Source organism: Eleutherodactylus coqui, chromosome 1 (genome assembly GCF_035609145.1).
Source record: "Eleutherodactylus coqui strain aEleCoq1 chromosome 1, aEleCoq1.hap1, whole genome shotgun sequence".
Taxonomy (NCBI): Eukaryota; Metazoa; Chordata; class Amphibia; order Anura; family Eleutherodactylidae; genus Eleutherodactylus; species Eleutherodactylus coqui.
Window position 1 is genome coordinate 235,885,663 of NC_089837.1, and position 20,378 is coordinate 235,906,040.

The 20,378-nt window shown below is 41.9% G+C and overlaps 2 protein-coding genes across 7 annotated transcripts in view; both read left to right on the forward strand.

Moving 5' to 3' along the window:
* The first annotated feature begins 1,899 nt into the window (after window positions 1-1,899).
* Window positions 1,900-16,279, forward strand: LOC136579967 (protein FAM162B-like). Its single transcript, XM_066580136.1, has 4 exons — window positions 1,900-2,041; window positions 5,776-5,884; window positions 12,176-12,284; window positions 14,558-16,279. The coding sequence occupies exons 1-4, from the start codon at window positions 1,900-1,902 to the stop codon at window positions 14,663-14,665; spliced, it is 468 nt and encodes a 155-aa protein (XP_066436233.1). The 3' UTR covers window positions 14,666-16,279.
* A 3,838-nt stretch (window positions 16,280-20,117) lies between these two features.
* Window positions 20,118-20,378, forward strand: part of ZUP1 (zinc finger containing ubiquitin peptidase 1) — a 32,838-nt gene continuing 32,577 nt past the window's right edge. Inside the window, exon 1 of one of the 6 annotated variants that reach the window (XM_066606804.1) lies at window positions 20,118-20,376. The gene's annotated coding sequence lies outside the window, so the exon portion shown is untranslated. The remainder of the gene's footprint in view (window positions 20,377-20,378) is intronic. The other 5 variants (XM_066606813.1, XM_066606796.1, XM_066606830.1 and 2 more) reach the window with 5 other exon arrangements.

Sequence of the window (20,378 nt, forward strand, 5' to 3'; positions counted from 1 at the left end):
AATTTCAGCTCCCCTGACGGATCCGATCCATCAGGGCAGCTGAATCTTTAACTTTTTTATTTACTTTATTGCGATCGGCGCTATCCAATGGATAGTGCCGATCGCATTGCTGGGGAGGACTGCCCGCTGCCCAGGATGACAGCTCGATGCTGTCAGCTACCTGCGGGTATCGACAGCATGGAGCTGTCATGTCCTCAGCCAAGAGGGCTTTAATCCTAAGAGGATGCATGTTTCTACGTCCTCTAGGATTAAAGCCCACTTAGTGAGGACGTAAGAAGGCAATGGGGCCGTCACTAAGAGGTTAAACATGTCTGTCTCTGACTGCCGAACACCCAGCAAACCCGCGCTCTACTGAGCTGTCTTCCCACAATATCATTACACACACATACATACATACTCACATGCACTGATTGTCAAAAAAAAATCAAGCACCTAGGAGTTGTTGGAATTGCAAGGTCCCAATGAGTTGCTTTAGCACCCAAAGGTGTGAGGATGGCCTTCAGGTCTGCCAGGTACAATGGCCTATGGGGCTCAGCCTCTGAATGAGCTTCATAGGCTTTATAATACACTGCTATACTGAAGTACAGTAGTGTATTATAAGAACAATGAAAAGTTGTGAATCTCAAGTACCCTAGTGAGACCACATTTAAAAGTAAAAAATAGAAAAAAATAAGTCAAAAATTCACCATTGTCCCCTTATTTTAAAAAAAGAAACACACACACACACACAAAAACACCACAAATTTGGTACCTTTGTGTTCGTAATGACCCAAGTAAAAAAGTTAGTACATTATTTAACCCGCACGGAGCAACACATGAAAAAAAAATACAAAAAACATGGCAAAAATAGCTAATTTTGCCAAGTCGCCTCACAGAAATACAGAATAGAAAGATCAAAAAATTGTTTAGATCAAAAAATGCTACCATTAAAACATACTGCAAAAAACCTCCTTAACATAGCATCATTGATGAAAAAATAAAAATGTTACGGGTCTTTAAATGTAGCGATAGAAAAAATACATTTGACCTTCTAACAGCACTTTACATGCTGCGGGTCGTATTGACCTCATCATGTAAAGGCTTAAACAGAGGGGATTGGGCATCGTCAAAAGGTACATGGGTGGTCGTTAAAGGGTTAAAGTTTTCTGTCATAAAATCACAGCATTTACCAAAAGTAATCAATATTAATTGCAAACTGGCTTATTTCGTTCATTTTCAAAAAATTGTTTATTGAAATTGAGCAGTGATGTTTATATATACTCTCATAAACACAGATCTTAGGCCGCCTGCAGACGGCCGGGTCGGATCCGGCTGCGAGAATTCTCGCAGCGGGACCCGACCCGAACGTCTGCAGAGAGCAGCGTGACACTCACTTGCATGCGCAGAGTGGAGCCGGCGGCCACTGAGTGACGTTTCTGTGCGGGGCTCTGCGAGAGATTTGCTGCGTGAGATTTCGCGCGGCCAAATCGCGGCCGTCTGCATAGGATTGCGTTTGTTAATGCAATCCTATGGCAGCTTCCAGGGGCGGAAATTCTGTGGGAATTCCCGCCGCGGAATTTCCGCCCGTCTGCAGGCGGCCTTATACGTATTTTTTCCCTGGTTTAAAATCTCTTTTGGGGGGCAAATGTCTACAGAATATGTCATAGAATGTAGCGAACCCATATTTTATATGATCTTGTTTATCCATTGAAATAAAAGTGTAAGGTCACAAGAAAAAAACAAAACTATTTCTCAGGACTCTGAAAAAAAACAACAAAGTCTTGAGAGCTGAGGGTGGGCTATACAGCAATGACGTATTTGAAGAGTGAAAGAAAAAAATCTGGCCTCTTTCCATGATGCCATTTAGCTGCAAGCTGGGAATATTAAGACAAATCAAGCTCAAGCTCATCGAATAGAACTATGTTCACTATTGGGTCAATGAAGAAATGCTTAACATTAACCAAGATCATGTATAAATTTACTCATCAGACGGCAACCCTAAAACCAGCAAGACACTGGGAGATTGTTCCTGCTCTCTATTCTACAAACAGCAGTACTAAAGGTAAGGATTAATAGCAGTGAGACAACAGAAACAATGCTGAAGAAATACATTTCAATATTTTACTAAATGACAGAAAAAAAATCACCATATTGAGAACATATGTTTTAGTTGATTATTATTATTTTAGATATATTCTAACTATTACAGAACTTAAGTACCTCTTACAAAATGCAGAAAAGATAGTGTCTAGCTGCCTCCAACAAAAATGTATCACACTATCATGTAAGTGAGGTAGTTACTGTATTTCTACTTGTTTGTACAGGCAAGTAGCATATATATATATATAACTCCCATGTATTGCTGGGACGGCTTCTTCTGTTATCGCCTTAATTTAGAACCTATACTTCAACATTAATAACCACATACTATTGCTCCCTATAGTATCAGGGCAAAACACAAGCTATAAACTTATAGGTCTGTTGGTACATATTGTAATATGACACTATGTAAGAATATAGGAGTGTTATCAATAAAAGGGACAGTTCCACAGGTAGTTTGCATCTGGGCAAACTTTTTAAAATGCTAAATTTTAGGTCTCGTGTACACAGCCAACTTACAGCTCTGTTTTGTACCCATAGGAGAGAACGGCCCCTTCACTATACCACCCTAGATTTCTAATTTCATATGTTTTTTTTTTTTTAAGAATCCAACTGAATAAAAAATGCGGCATGCTCAATTAAGCGCTGTATATGTGAAACCTTTCCCTCTAGGGTTAAAATGAATCTGCCACCTGAATATTCTTCCTTACGTAAAGTTGACATATTACAAGCAGAGGTCTGCTCTCCTATTAATACACAGCAGCTTATCAATCTGAAAGAGGGCCTGGGGAGGTCATAGTGTCAGCTGCAGACTTTCACTCCTTTTAACCAAATAGCACAATATTTTTTGCAGTTTGAGCAAATAAAAGAATAGTCCCTGCAATCTGCGTCATAATATAGATCCATACAGGACTCCCTTTTCCATAATACAGCAACTTTACCAAATGCATTGGGCTTACATTAAAAAAAGGAGTCTGCTGCTCAGCACTTAAGACAGCAAAATCAATCTATACAATACACATGCATTGATTACAAAGGTATAATCTTACAATCAATCACACATATTACGCTTATCTCTATGAGAGTACTGTTTCTCCTAGCGAAGACCACCAGCCGGTGTAGCAACTGTTACAGTCAAGGCTCCCTAGCAAAAAGTATGCAAACTAGTTCTGTTTCAGAAGAAAGAAATGATCTTTAATGCCATAATTGCTGTCGTACAACGCGTTTCAAGTACTTGAAGAAGTTGCGGTTGTTGCGACAAAACACGTTGTATGAGAGCATTTATGGCATTAAAGATCATTTACACTGATCTTTAGGAATATATTGGTTTTTTTTCCTGCTAGAGTGCCGAGCCTTTTTTAAATTATTTTTTGGTGTTCACTTTGGTATTAAGCAGACCTCCTTGGGAGGTACAACTTGCCAGGCTAGCTCTCCTGTCTTCACGTCGTGATATTGCAAAAACACATGTGGACTTGCCTTTCTGTGGATTTGTTATACGCCGACCAGGACGTGGAGGTGTCAGTGGGGGACCTCTAACTAGGTCATCCCACTGACGCCGGGTAAGTCCTGTTTTTCTTTCTTCTGGTTATGCTTCTGTGTTGTCAGAGCTGGAGCGCTGTCCCTTATATATGATTTTTTCTCTAAAGCAGGGGTGCACAGAGTGAACCCTTCCCAAAGCCACAAAAACACTTAAAGGGTTATTACCATCGGAGACATTTATGGCATGTCAAAATAACATATCCTAAATGTCAGAGACCTGGAAGTAGAACTAGCAATAAATAAAGAAAGTGGCAGCATACAAGGTGCAAGCATTCATGGAGGAATAAATAACAAGAATATCTTGCACCTTGTATGCTGCCACTTTCTTTATTTATTGCTGGTTGATTATTGGCTCTGACCTACATGTGGCGTGGCATATGGACTTTTCATAATCTTATATTTTGAGCCCCCTGTAATAGTTGAGTGCTGCTGACAAGATTTCATTATATGGAAGTAGAACTGGGGCTATTGGGATAAAGAGGGGTCCCTTCTCCCATGTCCACACTCCAAGAAGGAGGAGACCAGCACATACTTGGCTCTATTGTAGTTTATGTTATTTGATGGAAAAGCTGAATAGTTCACAACTCCCATAAACTACAGCGACGATAGCCATATGCATGTGAGACTTCTTCATCTACGACTTTCTAGAGTGCAACAGAGGAAAACTCCCATTCTACTAATAAATGGGGATCCGAGATTTGGCCACACAGTGGACCATTAGCATTGAACTGTCCCTGTTCCACTCTTCTCTAAGATGAAATATACATGTGAGCAGACACAGGCAAGCCTCTGACCAAATGGAATGCCTCAAGGGCTACATGTGGTCCTTGGACAGCAGGTTGTGCACCCCACTTTAAACCTTTAGCACAATCCGATGTTAATTAACATCAGATTGTGTGCGGTTAGTATGGAGTGGGCTCAGGAGGAGAGTCCATTCTCATATGCAGGGAATGCCAACTGTAAAACACAGCTGACACCCGACCACAGAAATATCTTATATCCTACCCTCAACTTTGTAGATGCCTCGGTTAAACTGATCTTGGCATTTACATGAATGGACAGAGGTAGGAGGTTTCCTCTATTACCCAATTACCTCCTGTATTGAGATTGTGGGGTGCTGATCGGTGAAGGCTCCTGGAGCTGCAATAGATTTCAGCCTATTAAGCCCTGCCTGCTGCAGGGTTAAATAGGCGGACGTCAAAAGGACAATATTACTTGAATACATAAGTATTGCAGTATATTGTACAAACAATGAAATGATTGCATGTTCAAGTTCCCTATAGAGACTAAAAAAATCCCACTAGTTTAAGAAAGTATTTTAGTACTAAATATAAAAATGTTAAAGTTTAAACACCTTTTTCCCATAAAAAAAAACAAAACACAGAAAAAATAACATTGCTGTGTCTGTAAAAGTCTGGTCTATTAAAATATTGCATTATTCATCCCAACAATGAATGCTGTCAGAAAAAAATGCAGAATGCCAGAATTGTGCTTTTCTGATCACCCTATCTCTAAGAGACAAGCTAAAGAAAAAGCTATCAAAAGGTCATGTTTACCCCAAAATGGTACTAATAAAAACTACAGCTCATCCGGCAAAAAAACATGACCTCACACAGCCCCATCAACTAAAAAACAATAACTTTATGGGTCTCAAAATATTGTGACAGAAAGGAGTTATTATTTTTAAAAAATAATTTTTTATGTATTTAAAATAGTACAACTTAAAAAAAAACTATAAAAATGTGATATTGCTGTATTCGTACTGATCCATTGAATAAGGCTATAAAATCACTTACCACACTATGAACATTGTAAGAACAAACACTCCACTTACATTGTTAAAGCTTTTTGATACATTATATAGTACGTTAAATGGTAACATTTAAACATGCAACTCATATGTCTACATTGATGGAAAAATAAAAAAGTTATGGATCTTGAAGGTAAAGATGAAGAGAAAAAACAAACAAATCTGTGGTCTTAAAAGTTTTAGAGGAAGCTGCAGGTAAGCGACCCTGTAAGTCAATGTCCAGCCCATTACAGGACCTTGAAACAGGACTAATGATTTTAGCCAAACTAGAGTCCTCTCCAAAGAGAAGGTACCTATCTACCTTACAAACCTTATCTCTACTTTTGTTAATTTCTTCCTGTGTATAGATGAAATAAACAGCCACATTCTACGCTGCAGACCAAGCCCCTTTGATAAGAAGGTACTTAAATGGACTGGAAGATACAAATCAGAAAACGACATTCCACCAATAATTCCGTAAGAATCTAAACGTGTTTTAATACTTGTTCAGTTGTAAACTGTTAGTCCATCAATATTAGCTTGGCAAGGATGCCCCGCTGTGGACTGAGCAGTTTTCTGCAGGAAGAAGACAGTTCCGTTCCCACTGCAGTGGCATGATACTACAGGCAAAGTTCCCTTTCACTTCAGTAGGAAGTTTGCTGTAATACCAGGCCAGGCCACTATATTTCACAAACAACATGACTTTGATTTTACTAAAATTTTGCAATGGACATAAAACCTGAATAGTGTTCAAAAGGATATGAATTACCATTTTTAGGACTGGAACATTTCATATCAATTTCTATTGTGTTTGTTAGCTAATATTTTTTTTCTACACATACAATAACAGTAAATAGAAGTTGTCAAGTATAATCTGACCTGACTTCAGAAATTATTTCATGTATGTGGATCCCAGACACCAGATTTGCATGGTTGTGGCGTAGTGGCCCAGAGTTAATGGGGCCCCTCCATAAGTGTGAATGCATTTGTCTTGTGTCTGTGTTGTCAGTGTCTTCTATGTTGCATCCAGCACTGAAAGGGTTAACTGTCTAGTATGTGAGATGTCTGGAGAATGTATGTTGTTGTGTGTCATGTAATTGTGTAATATATAAGTGTTTGCAAGAGCTTCTGCAAGGGAGACAGAGTCAGAGAGATCTGTTCTGGGCTTGCAAGAGAGAGGAGAGGAGAATGCTGTTCTGCAAGTGAGCCACACAGATACTATCTGCTCTGTGTGGTCCAGAATGGGCCTGCTTTACCCAGGAGATACCAGTGTTACTCCTAAACACCGTGAAAGTGAGAGAGAGAGAGAGAGAGAGAGAGAGAGGAGCCACCATGCAGCTGGGAGTGCCTGTCTTCCAAATGTAAGTGTTGACCAGTAGAGAGTTGGAGAGAGTGAAGGAGACTGGCTGGAAACAGAACCCTACAGATAACTTAGACTGTGGATTCATTTATCATCCTGTGAATCCTCCCTGTCACACCCCTTTGTGTTCTGCACCATTTTCCTGCTGGCTTGTGTATACCACTGTTGTACTGTAAATAGTTCTCTTCAAGTAAACAAGCACTGTCTACTGTTCCCGGCTTTGCTTTTGAAACATTTTCCGTGTGTGGACTTATTTTTCTACAATCTGGATTTACCGTAGAGGAAGGAACTGTGGCGTTACAAGTGACAGAACTTTAAGGTAAACCGCACTTTGTGTTACCCCGTGAAACTCCCCCAGTGGTAACTTGGACCGGTCCTGTGCTACCCCCAGGAGAGATGAGCCCCGTGACAAGAGCCCAAATCTATTCCGCTATCTCCTCGGCTGTAGGCCTGCTTCTCAGATGCTGCAGTGGTATAACTTTATTTGGTGATTTCCTTTCTGTATGACTTTAAAAAGTTGTGGTAAGGTTGTTTACTCGCCAGCGGATTGCCGACCTCTTGGACTGGACATGGGCACCAACCATGTAAGAATACTCCAGGAGACTGCGATTTCTTATAAATCTGGCACCTGCCAGCATTTATTCCACAGCACAACAGTAACACAGTTCATATACAATTTAAAATGTCCAGCGTTCACAACCCACTAACCCCGCCCAAGGGCATCTGGAGGATGTTCTTATCCTTCAGACTGACATGACTGTCCCCAAACTGGTCAGCACCAGACTGCAGACTCCCAGTTCCTGACATGACTTCTATCGCTGCCTCTCTGGCTAGCAGCCAGCATTCTCCCTTTGCGTGTGGCAGGAACAGACTTTTATGTAGCTTCCTGCCACACCGATAGGCCTTAACACTTTCACTGCAGTACCAGAAATCCTGTCTACAGTCGTCTACAGGCCTTTCTGTGTACTGCCCTCCCACATATCCCCCCATCCTCATAAAGGCCATAGGCCACATAACAGCTTTTGCCCCTCTCTGGGGTCAAAACTCCAGGTTCGGAGATCTCCATGTGTGGGGCTATCACTGCACCTTTTTTTAGGATCTGTAACTGGCACTGTCCCAGCTGCCACCTCATCTTTCTCAAGCTTAACTACCTTCCCAGCCTTTTCTTTAGTTTGTGACTTAGCTGACCCTTTCTCACTAAATGCCCTCCTTTTAAGTCCTTGTATGGTGTGTGCCTCTAATAACTTGGTTGTGGTTACTGTCTGCAACTTCTTTTACACAGCTTTCTTTACTTGCCACTTCTGAGGCCTCTTTTCCAGTCTCTGCTTCAGTGGCTTCCTCAGTCTCAGCAGCCACTTTTACTTTGGAGGATTGCTCAGCCTTCAACTGTTGCTCAGTGCCTTTATTCTTGTTTACCTGAGTGATTGCTTCTCTCAAGACTTTGCCACTCTTTACCAACTGTTTACCTCTAACGGGCAGGTCAGTTGCTAAACGTACTTTGGCACACTTCACTGTTTTTATCTCATTTTTTATTAATCTCCAAATGGGTCTTCATTCCTGCTACCAGTTGTTGGAACTTGCTGTTGCGCTTTTCTCGTGCCATTGTTTACTTTTCAGCATCCCTCTTGGTGCTAAGCCAACCTTTTATTTCATTTTCAGGATTCTTCAACAAGACCTTCTTTTCTTTTACTTGCTGTCTGAACTGGTTCTTAGACCTCATCAGTCTTTGAACCTTCTTTTCTGCAACATGACGCTGTAATTCCCAAAGTTTATTCTTTGCGCTTAACTTCTTAGTGAACCTTTGAAACACCGCTTTTTCCTCTGACACGCTTTTTCTTCTGATGCCAGCAGCGGCATCTCCATTGAAATCAATGGGAGAGCTCTGCGATCCTCTGCCACAGCTGTGGCAGGGGATTCTTTACTCCCCACGGGGAGTCCCTTTGTCACTGAGCACTGTGACAGTGCTGTCACAGTGTTCAGTGGCAAGGGGACTTCCAGCAGGAAATATTCCTATGTATGCAGTACCAGTAGCTGCTGCATTTCCCACCCTAGGCTTATACTTGAGTCACAAGTTTTCCCAGTTTCATGGTAAACTTAGGTGCCTCGGCTTATATTCAGGTCGTCTTATACTCGAATATATATGGTAATTAGATTATTCGCCAAGCCCTAAATGCCCCATATAGGCTTCCACTTCCAGTAATAATTCCCTATACAGGCCACCACTCAGTAATAATATCCTATATAGCCCCACTCAGTAATAATGCCCCCCACAGGACCCAGCCCCCCAGTCCTCTCTCAATAACTGTGCCCCTCTTAGTCTCCAGACCTTGTCCATGATATTTATATACAGCAAAAAAAAACAAAAAACAAAACCTGTTATAGTCACCTGTGTCTTTTTTTCCTTTTCCTAGCATCTGCAGTCCGCATATGGCGCTACACTGTTCACCCACTGGGCTCCAGGTACAGCTATCATGTGATCACTTGTTTGTCACATATTCGCTTTACCCATGAACAGTGCAGATGCTAGGAACAGGAGGAGAGACACAGGTATTTTTATTTTTGGCTATTACACCAAACAGATTAAGAAAACTTCTTCCCCTCCACCAGCCCCCAGGACCCAACCAGCCCACCAGGAATTTAAAGAGGTATTCCCATCTCAGCCCGCACAGTGGGGCCACTGGTGGTTGAGATTGCGTAAATAGCTGAACAGGCTGTTCTATACGCTTTTCATAATTCCCACAGAAATGAATGGGATTTACAGACACAGTGTAACACAGCAAGCTACTGGACCATGTTTCCGTAACGTCTGAGATACAGAAACAGTATAGATCCCTGTGCTTCACCACTCCATTCAAAATTGAAAAAATATGCAACAGTAGGAATGGATAATTTTTATTGTGACAAAAGTAGTATGTGTAAGTAGTATTATATAACTAGAATATTGTATAAAAGAGCCAAATGACTGTTGAGCCTGCAGCTATCAGCCTTAACTTCATAAATGTACATTTTCAGCATGTACTTGTGAAAGAAGAAATGTGTGAACATGCTTTTAATTTGAACACATCGGGTAAAAAGGATAATTATACAAATGTTAATAATGGACTGTTTATCCATTTTTGAAACACCTATATTAGAATATTAAGCACCACCACCTTACGATAACTAATGCTCCCTGTGACTATCTTCTCAATCTCTGGGCCATGATGCTTTCTGTTACAATTAGCAGTAGGGTCTGCATATAAATCCTGCCAGAATCTGCTTCTTATCTAAACTTAAAAGCTTTGTTAATCATCCATTTGGACATTTTCTCTTTGTTCTAAAGCCAAAGGCAATAACTCAATTTCTAGTAATGGAAATGATCTATTTACAAAATCACAGATATAGTAGTATGACATACTCCTTCAGTGGAAAGGCTTGTTAGGAGGCTGAGGTTACATGGTAACTTTCATTGCACATGGTCACAACAAATTTGTTAAATTTTAGCTTTAAAGTATACCTAACTTTTCAAAATAAGCTAGTGCGTATGTATATGAGGAACAACATTATTTTTGGCCATTATATGACTTGCAGTCTTTATTTTTACCCCATTTCCCCCTCTGCATGCTGAATGTCTGATTATCAATCCTCTTAGGACTGATGGGAGGAGCCTGGCTGTTATACTGTGTTCAATACACTGCATACAAAGAACAGCAGATTCTGCTTTCTGTCTGTATTTCGCACATCATGCAGGGCAGTGTACAACAGTACCGAGCAGTGTGGTTGTGAATAGTATCAAATCCCTGACATTACTGGACGGAGAAAAAGCCATAGCTGATTGGCAGAGGTCCTGAGTTGTGGGCCCTCACCAATCGGATATTAATGACCTAGCTTGAGGATACGTCATCAATATTTTAGTCCCAGGAAACCCCTTTTAAAAAGGGAAAATCATTCACTGGCTAGTTTTTCAGCATCCTGTTACTAACTGATCATCCCCATAGTCTTATTTTATCACATTGATATTCAATTAACGCTTAAAATCCTGGTTTCCAGAAACAGGATGGTTAAAAGCTGGGTGAATACAAAACTACTCTGTGCCAGGACAGTAGTATTTAGCTCAATATCTAGAAATAAAATCAGTCATGCCAATAGATTTCATAAATATTTGGTAGAAAAGCAACAATGTACTAAAAAAGCACCAAATAAACATTTATTCAAGGTTTAATGAAAGATACCACACCGCTCCGTTATATGCCGGTTGACCCTTTGCTTGCATCACTGCACTCCATCTGCTAAATATGCTAGAGATGCAGGAGGAATGTTAATGCCACATTGGCACTATTTATTGCTTCATTCTGAACACCCCTCTCTCCTCCAAGTAAATAAATAATGTTAATCCTAATCTGATTAAGGGGGCCTTTACACCTGCAGAGTGAGAGGGGTGGGGGAGAGAGTGATGATGTGATTTATTGTGTCTGACAACTACTGAGATCACAGAATACACAAAATAAACAATAGCACACAGACTTCTACTAATTCTTGGACTAAGGACGCCTCCACACAGGTAGATTTGTATTGCAGAGTCTGGAGCGGGCATCCACCTCTGGGTTCTGGAACAAATACCGCCCATAGCTTGCTATGAAAAAGTAATTCTTCATGCACACGAGTGGAATCCAATTGCAATTTTTTTTCTGCTCGCAGAGAAAAAAACGCAGAACGCTCCATTTTGGCGCAGATTACGCACGGACGGATTCGATTGAAGTCAATGGAAGCCGTCCGAGCCGTCGCCCTTCCGAAATTGATGGGAGTTTAAAAAAAACAAAAAAAAAAAAAAAACTGCACATGTTCGACAGTGAGCTGTGTGGACCATCCACAGTACAGATGAAGAGAAAAGAAAGCAGGTACGCGCAGACGCCGCTGCTGCCAGGGCCAGACTTCACTGCGGGATTCTGCATGCAAAATCCGACCTACACGTGTGCAGGCGGCCTGACACTGAGTGATTGATCCTCCTTCTTAGAAACTGCATTACAGCCCTAAGATAGAGGACAGTACTGCCCCTATAGTATGTATATTAAACTACTGAAATTATATATACACAGCTCAGTACAGCTGTACAATGTCCTCCATGATGGTTTTTATAATGAGGGTGTGCTACAGAGAGATGAAGAAAATATCCTGCTCTTCTCTGTCCAGTGTATAAAAGACAGCATAGCAACTCGTTTCCACCCACCATTAAATGAAAATTAGAGATGTTAGATGAAGAATTCCAAACATTTGAATACAAAATGACATTTTTCAGCTTCTCTACTTCTGACATTTAGTTACCCACCAGTAAGGCTTATTGAAGGTACAATAAATACATAAAAACAGATATATTTGCAAGTAAAAGAAAATATTTCTTTCACAGCTACACGTTTCAATTTCATACTTAGGGTGGAAAAGCTGATGGGAGCTCGGAACAAGGCACGCATCCAAGTATGTTACCTTATGATTGCAGCCACTATTATAGCATGCTTTGCTGTTATTGCATCTGGTAAAAGGGTAAGTAAGCTGATAGGCCATTCATTTCTCTAACGTATCGTATCTAGATGCAAATGTCACTGTTGAGAGCCACCATACAATCACATAGCAAACAAGCCTACATTATGGGATTTAGAAATCACTAAGCACCATGACACAACATAAAACCGCTTTGACTGAATTAATCAGTAAAATCTAAAGATGTCAAGCGCCATCTGCTGGTGAGTGAAAATGATAATATGGAAATACCACTTGTGATAGGCTCTGGCTATTGTCAACCGAACCCAGCCTTCTGATGAACTTCTGAGTCATAAGAATATGACTAATTGCAAATGTGTGGTTCATTGGCATTAAATGTGTTTTGTGTATAACAATACTGAACACATTTTTATAATTTCTATGTACTAATATGTTGTGCTAGTAATCTAGGAAACTGTTGACAGCTTACATATCTTATAATGTATTGTATTGTGCTACCCTGTATTCTGGAAATTTAGTTTTCCTACATTAGATTATTCTATTGTGCTTGCAGTAAAATGCACATCCCAGAATGTGTAGTCCTCTGTTAAAGAATAACTGCACTTTCAACGTGTCAGAGACATGTGAAAAGAATTGATGAGGGGTCCGGCTGCTAAGACCCCCCCACACACACACACACACACTGATCACTTGAATGAGGGGGTGCAGCTCTCACCAAAGCTGTATTTTTCAATGGTGCTATTTAATGTACCACATAATGTACTTAAAAACTTTTTAAAAATTCTAAGACGAGAGAAATGGAAAAAAACGACATTCCGCCATCTTTCAGTGCGTCTTGTTTCTACGGCGCATAAACTGCAACAAAGATAACATGATAACTTTATTCTATGGGTCAGTATGATTACTATGATACCAAACTTGTATATTTTTGTTGTTGTACTATTTATATATTTTTTTAAAGATATATATATTTTTTAAAATTATTTTCTGTCTCCATCTTCTGCGCACAATAATTTCTTTATTTTTCTGTCGATATAGTTGTGTGAGGGCTCATATTGTGCGGTATGTCCTGTAGTTTCCGTTAGTAGCATTCTAGAATACATAGGACTTTTTGATCGCTTTTTATTAGATTTGTTTCTTGGCAAGAGGGTGACCAAAAAAAGGGCATTTCTGGTGGTTTTTATTTTTTTTTTTCGGACGACGTTCACTCTGCGCAGTAAATAATGTATTACTTTGATAGATCGGACTTTTATGGACGCAGTGATACCAAATATGTATTTTTGTTTTCTTATTTATATTTTTATTATTGTAAATATGGTAAGTTTTTTTTTTTACTTTTATAACTTTTTTTTTTACATAATTATTAAAACGTTATTGTTCTTATTTTTACTTTTTCTTGTAGTCCTCCTGGGGGACTACAACATGCGATGCTTAGACCGCTTATGCACTATGATGTAATTCCATAGCATTACATTATACTGCATTCTGACAGGCAGCCTATCAAGCAACCCCTAGGGGATGGCTTGATAGGCATTCTGCCATGACAGCTCTGGAGCCCCAGCTGCTATGACACCCACACGGCTCCCCGATCTCACCGCGGGGGATGGAGAGGGTGGGCGTACCATCGTTCGGGGGATTTAAATGCTGCTGTCAGATTTGGAGGGAGATAGCAGCACTATATTATTCCATACACATCCTGCAATGGCAGGAGATAAAAACACAATAGGGTGGTCACTAGAGATGAGCGAGCATACTCGCTAAGGGCAATTACTCGAGCGAGCATTGTCCTTAGCGAGTATCTCCCTGCTCGGAAGAAAAGGTTCGGCTGCCGGAGCGGGTGACAGGTGAGTTGCGGCGGTGAGCAGGGGGGAGCGGGGGTGAGAGAGGGAGAGAGAGATCTCCCCTCCGTTCCCCCCTGCTCTCCCCCGCCAGCCGCCGAATCTTTTCTTCCAAGCGGCAGGTACTCGATCGAGTAATTGCCCTTAGCGAGTATGCTCGCTCATCTCTAGTGGTCACTAAGGGGCTGAGGTCAGAACCCAGAAGAATTGTGAATGTAGCTCTGGAGAGAATATTGACTGCTGAAAAGAGAAGCCACTAATGAAAACTGATCAATATAATGTGAGTAGTGTTGTCCACAGAAACCAGAAAGGCTTTTGCTTTCTAAAACTAAGAACTAGAGTAAATAAGCAACAACCTAAATGTTTGTCTTTCATGTAGGAATTCACATGTGAAAATCTCCGCAAAGCATTTCTTTAATAATGACAACCAAAAAGCCTAACCTGTGACTTGCTTGTATCTTTTTTTCTCTTCTACAGGCTGCTTCACGTCACGAGACACTAAGCAGTCTGAACCTAGCAAAGAAAGAAAAGTGGAGGAAGGAAGCAGAAGAACTCAAACTTAGAAAAGCAGCTGATAATAAATAGATATAAAATGAAACCGCTGTAACAGATCAATTGTTACATTCACATTCAAATATGTCAAAGTATAAAAGTAATTCTTCTCTCTGCATATATGGGGTCAATGACATATGAACTCTGAAAAGTATATAGGGTTTACTTAAGATACACTCAAAAAACACTATATAATGTAAGGGTATACATTTGTGCACAATGTAGAACTATTCTTTAATGTGTTTATTTAAAGCCTGTTTATCATTTTTTGGGAGTTTTCATAAATCAGTAGTATAAGTAACCTACAGGATATATAGTACTATCTTTCTCAGTCTCCAACAAGCCGTAGTTCCACCCTCTAGGTCCTTTTTGTAAATATTCGCAAATCACTTCAGCATAACATCTATCCTCTGCAAAACAGTAAAGAGAAGACTGGAAGAAAGACGAGTCACAGCACTGTCCCTCAATATGTGTGTGAGCCTGCACGCTAGAAGCCGAGTGTCCTTACACTACACCAGTCAACAATGAGATCATTAAAGGGGCACTCCGGTGATTTTTCTTCATTCATTATGTAACTATCCCACCCCGTATATACAAGTCAGCTAGTGTTGGTTAGTTTTTCCTTTCTTTCTGAAACTCCTGGCCTCTTTCTCCTCAGATAATCATGGGATCTCAGTTCTGACACCTCAGATCTACTTGGGGTTAGGGTGGTTTCACACCTGTGTTAGGAGTTCCACTTTTCTATTTCGTTCGGAGAGCAGGAAAGGGGAATCCCTATGACCAAATGGCTCTCTCTTAGGGCTCCTTCCCACGGACGGATTTCCGCCGCGTAATACGCGGCGAAAATCCACCGCGTTGCCCGCAGCTATTAGGTTCTATTGAACCTAATAGCTCAATGCTCACGGTGAGGAATTCCATCGCGGAATTCCACACCGTGAAATCACCCAACCTCACCCACGGCATGCTCTATTTGCCACGGGTGTACGCGCGGACGGCTTCCATTGCAGTCAATGGAAGCCGTCCGTCACGCTATCTTCCGCTGTAGCACAGCGGAAGATAGCGTGAAACTGCTTCCCCGTCATATGACGCGGCCGGCGCGTCATGTGACGCTGTGGGCATGTCATAAGATGTGGCTGGCGCGCATGCACAATAGAGCCAAGCGTCATGCGGGGCGGAAGACGCGGGAGGTAAGTATTGGGGTCTCTGGGGGGTGCTGTGCCGGGCTCCGCCGCGGAATTCCACGGTGGAGCCCGTCACGGCCGTGGGAAGCCGGCCTTAGGACAGAACCATACAGTGCTGAACGGACCCCACTTGATAATAATGGGGTCCGTCCAGTTTCCGCTCAGCTGCCCGGCTTTTACCCGGAAGACAAAGCGCTGCCTGCAGTGCTTTTTCTCCTAATATTTTCTGCCAGATCTGCGATGGAACCTCCAGCTGGGTGTTCCAATGCAGATATGAAACCACCTTTAGGCTGGCTGCACATGGACAGATTTTGATTGTGGTATCCGCGATTGTCACCCCTCGCGAATGACAACACAGCCGTGTGAATGAGCCCTAAAAGGCACTAAATTTTCAAACATCTTATGCAATAGCCTGTGTGTGTCTCATCAATCTTGTAATGTACTTTCATTAAAAATGGTTTTGTTTTACCACAGCTCCTCTGCAATTTACTGTGTCTGTAGTAACTAGGATGTGGGGGAGGGGCTATCTTCAATGGCTGCTTCCTGCACTCACAGGCTGACAGATCTGCAGACACTGTGTTTGCAAACTCCCCACAACCTCTGCTTCTCCTGTTTGTTACAATAGGTGTGTATTGGGTTTACTAATCATTTAGCCAGAGTGTCTCCGACTACTTGAATCATCCTGAGGTGGCAGAGGGGTGGGCACTCATATACTGGCTCCCAGCTAACTGAACCAGAGACAGTCCAATACAGCTTGGAAAGTGAGGGAAAGGAAGTACAGGACAGTGAACTATTGTTGGAATGCTAGGTTTACTACATGCCTCCTCCATAAAAGTAGATTGCAAACAGCAGGGCCGCAGAAAAAATGGGAAGACCACACGAAGAACCTAAAAATTGGTAACAGGGGGTAAACAGCAGCAAATGAGCAGGTAAGGAAAACCTGGTGTATTTTAGAAAACTTGTTGAAAACTCAGGTATACTTTAGAACCAACTTGTAAAACGTCAGTCTTAACAAGTTTCTCCCACAGTGTCTCAGAGTTAAACACAGTCCAAGATTTATTAAGAGAGGCCTTTTCTACGGCAGTCTTAATTTCAAATGTGGTGGAGTAAGATGCATGTAAGAGCTGATTCCCACAGCCATATGCATATGGCAGTGATTGGGCACTGAGTATGATGGTGTATCTCACGCACGCTATCATGCCTAGTGCGACTAGTTTTAATTCTCCGCTCTTTCTCATAGCGGCGTTGTGTATTAAAACCCCCACATACGCAATGTATTACGCATGTACAGCAATTATTATGTGGCAATAGAGAACAATAGGGCTGGATGAGCGTAATATGTGAATTACAACATGCTGTGTTCTAATTCATGTGCGTATTATACGCAATGTATGTACGCAAATGTGAATGGATCAAATCACATGTACTTTCATTGACGCCGTTCACCGCTTAATACGCTACATATTTACGCTCACATGAATGAGCCCTTATGTATTAATGCTTCTTTCCCCTGACGCTGCGCCTAAGGCCAGCTTCACAGGGCAGAGAAAATAATTTGAATGCGGTCATACACAAAAGTGACGTTTTCCCGCATGGCACCATAGTACAGGAAACAAATCACGGCATGTTCTATCTGGCTGCGTTATATCGCATCTCAGCCCCATTGTTTTCAATGTGACCAATGGCAGCAGCGCCGGTCCTATAGAAAGCAATGGAAGAACTCTGCGATCCTCTCCTGTGGCTGTGACAGCCGTGACAGAGGTGCTCTTCATCCCCAAAGTGATGCAAGGCTGGTTTCACATGAAAACGCCTCGCATCCCTGGGGCTTTCACATGGATGGCGGGTGTGATATGGGTGTGGGTTTCATGGCCTGATGTCATGCTCGCCCGTGTGAAGATAGCCTAAAAGTGAAGTACATATTTCCTCCATAAATATTTGCACAAAAAAGTAGGCACCAAAATGTTTCAACAGTTCCGTAAAGGAAGTTATAATTTCCCTACAGTACTTTGTAGTCAGTGAGCCTTCAGCTGCTTCATGTCACCTATGATTATGGCAGCAAGAAGATGATTGGGAGTTCCCTACCGAAATCTGGGGGTTATGACTTTTGTTTAACCCCTTAAGGACATGGCCTATTTTGGGCTTGAGGACGCAACGATTTTTGGTGGATTTTCTTCTCCATTTTTCAAAATTCATAACTTTTTTATTTTTCCGTCGACGCGGCCGTATAAGGGCTTGTTTTTTTGCGTGGCGAACTGTAGTTTTTATCGGTGCCATTTTGGGGTACATTGACTATATTGTAAAACTTTTATTATTTTTTTTATGATAACAGGGAGAGAAAACGCATCAATTCTGCCATAGATTATTTTTTTTTACAGCGTTAATCATGCAGCATAAATGACACAATCTATTTTTTCTGCGGGTCGGGATGGTTACAACAATACCAAAATTCTTACATTTTTTTTAGGTTTTTCCACTTTTCTGCAATAGAAACCCTTTTTTTGGAAAAATTTTTTCCCTATATGGCTGCATTCAAAGTCCTGTAACTTTTTTATTTTTCTATGTTCGGAGCTCTATGAGGGCTTATTTTTTGCGCGACGAGCTGTAGTTTTTACTGGTACCATTTTGGGGTACATATGGCCTTTTTGATCCATTTTTATTGCGTTTTTAGTGAGGCAAAATGCTAAAAAATTAGTATTTTGCCTCAGTTTTTTTTAAACGTTTTTTTCCCTGCACAGTCACAAACTATCGGGGCAATCCCTGACACACTAAACTTCAGACGAGCTCTAAAAATGTATCTCTTCAGGGAGGCATACCACATCTCCTAAACCAAACCCTGGTGCTTCCTGTCCTACTGACTGCAATCTCTGCTAGCTGCAATCAACCGCCCCCTACAGTCACACCAATTCAGCCACTATACAGCTAAATTCTCATCATTGTCTGTGTGTATAGCATCCTACACTATCCACCCCGCCTTACCGTGCACATCTCCAGCCCCTTCACCTTCTGTATCACCCCATTACTTGTAGTATGTAAGCTTGTTGGAGCAGGACCCTCACCCCTAGTGTTTCCATCAGCTGATTACTAGATGTTACTATGGTTTTGTTTCCATTTTCCCTGTTTCGTAAGCGCTACAGAATATGTTGGTGCTATATTAAGATGAGTATAACTGGGAGTGTTAGCCACATTTCTAATATGGTGTGGTCATATTCTGTACATATTGGCATTGTACAGGATGGTAGTGATGTCACAGGGTCTTACTGCCTTACAGATTGCTGTTGTGATAGCGGGCGTGAGCTCCTACTTTAGTGACTGGGTGGAAGACGTACGGTGTTCCCCCAAAAATAAGCCCTAGTCAGATTTTTCAGGATTTTTGAGGCTTGAAATAAAAGCTCGCCCCGAAAATAAGCCCTAGTGACGTTACATTAGAAAAAAAAAGTAATACATTACCTAGCAGGCTCGGTCCAGGTCCCTCCAGAGCTCCCAGCAGTTCCCACAGTCCTCGGCTGCTTATAGAAAACCATTTTTTCTGGTTACAGGATTCATAAATCCCGCCTCCATGAAGCAATGCCTGTGATTGGGTCATCCAGTGCTGCATTGATTGGATGAGCACCGCTGGAAGAACCAACCAGAGCCATCGCTTCATGGAGGCGGGATTTATGAACTCCATAACCAGAACGTAATCTTCTGTGGGCACCGTGCCGGAGTGACCTGGAGCGAGCGCCTCTTTTGGGGCAAAAATTAATATAGGACTGGGTCTTGTTTCCGGGCTCATACGGGCGTGTCACTAAAGTGTTTTTCAGGCACGTTTTGCACACAGAATATGTTGTACATATCTCCCATAGGAGGGTATGTTACCGCTCATGATATAACTATGCGTACATGGTGATGGGCAGCCCACAGCCCGTACAATATGTCACTGCGTACTGCCTGCGCACAGCACGGGTACAAGTGGCCTTTGGCATTTTGTAGGGTTGCCGATTACGATTGGAAAAGTAGTGTCCCTTATAGGAACGCAGAGTCACGCTCTGAAAAGCAAATGAAGCCCCCTGCTGTCACATTATACTGCCGTATGAGCCCTGCAGTCCCCACGTTCTTTCCTTCCACAACCAGCGGACAAGGACTACTCAAGAGAATCACATCATGGCGGCCTCCATAAGAATTCTAGCGCTCTAGATTCCGTACGCCGGCGCACGAATTATACGTCACAGTTGGTCAGGACTGCCAATTAGAATGCAGGTTCCGTACGCTGGCTCAAAAACTAGACGTCACTTGTGGGCGGTCTTTGCCTCAGCACTATAGTACGCCGTGCAGGTTCCGTACAGTGGCGCCGGAGTTATACGTCACGTGTGACGGGGCTCCCACAGTTATTAGTACAGTGTCAGCTGAGTACAGAGAGGGAAAAAGAAACTGAGAAGTGAAAGGCAGTGTGTGCACCGATATGGGGGCAGGTAGCGGGGCCGCCTGATACTGGGGGCTGCTGCATCTCTATAATGGGAATCCATAGCAGCCTTTATTGGATGTCATATATTACATGCATGTGATATATGTGGTGGGTACATGTATGT

What these genes read in the sequence shown, in the direction of transcription:
- LOC136579967 (XM_066580136.1), top strand. Translation starts at nt 1,900, where the DNA reads ATGTTCACTATTGGGTCAATGAAGAAATGCTTAACATTAACCAAGATC. An exon ending in TACAAACAGCAGTACTAAAG is followed by an intron (nt 2,042 to 5,775) that starts GTAAGGATTAAT and finishes TCCTGTGTATAG; the next exon opens with ATGAAATAAACAGCCACATT. An exon ending in GACATTCCACCAATAATTCC is followed by an intron (nt 5,885 to 12,175) that starts GTAAGAATCTAA and finishes TTTCATACTTAG; the next exon opens with GGTGGAAAAGCTGATGGGAG.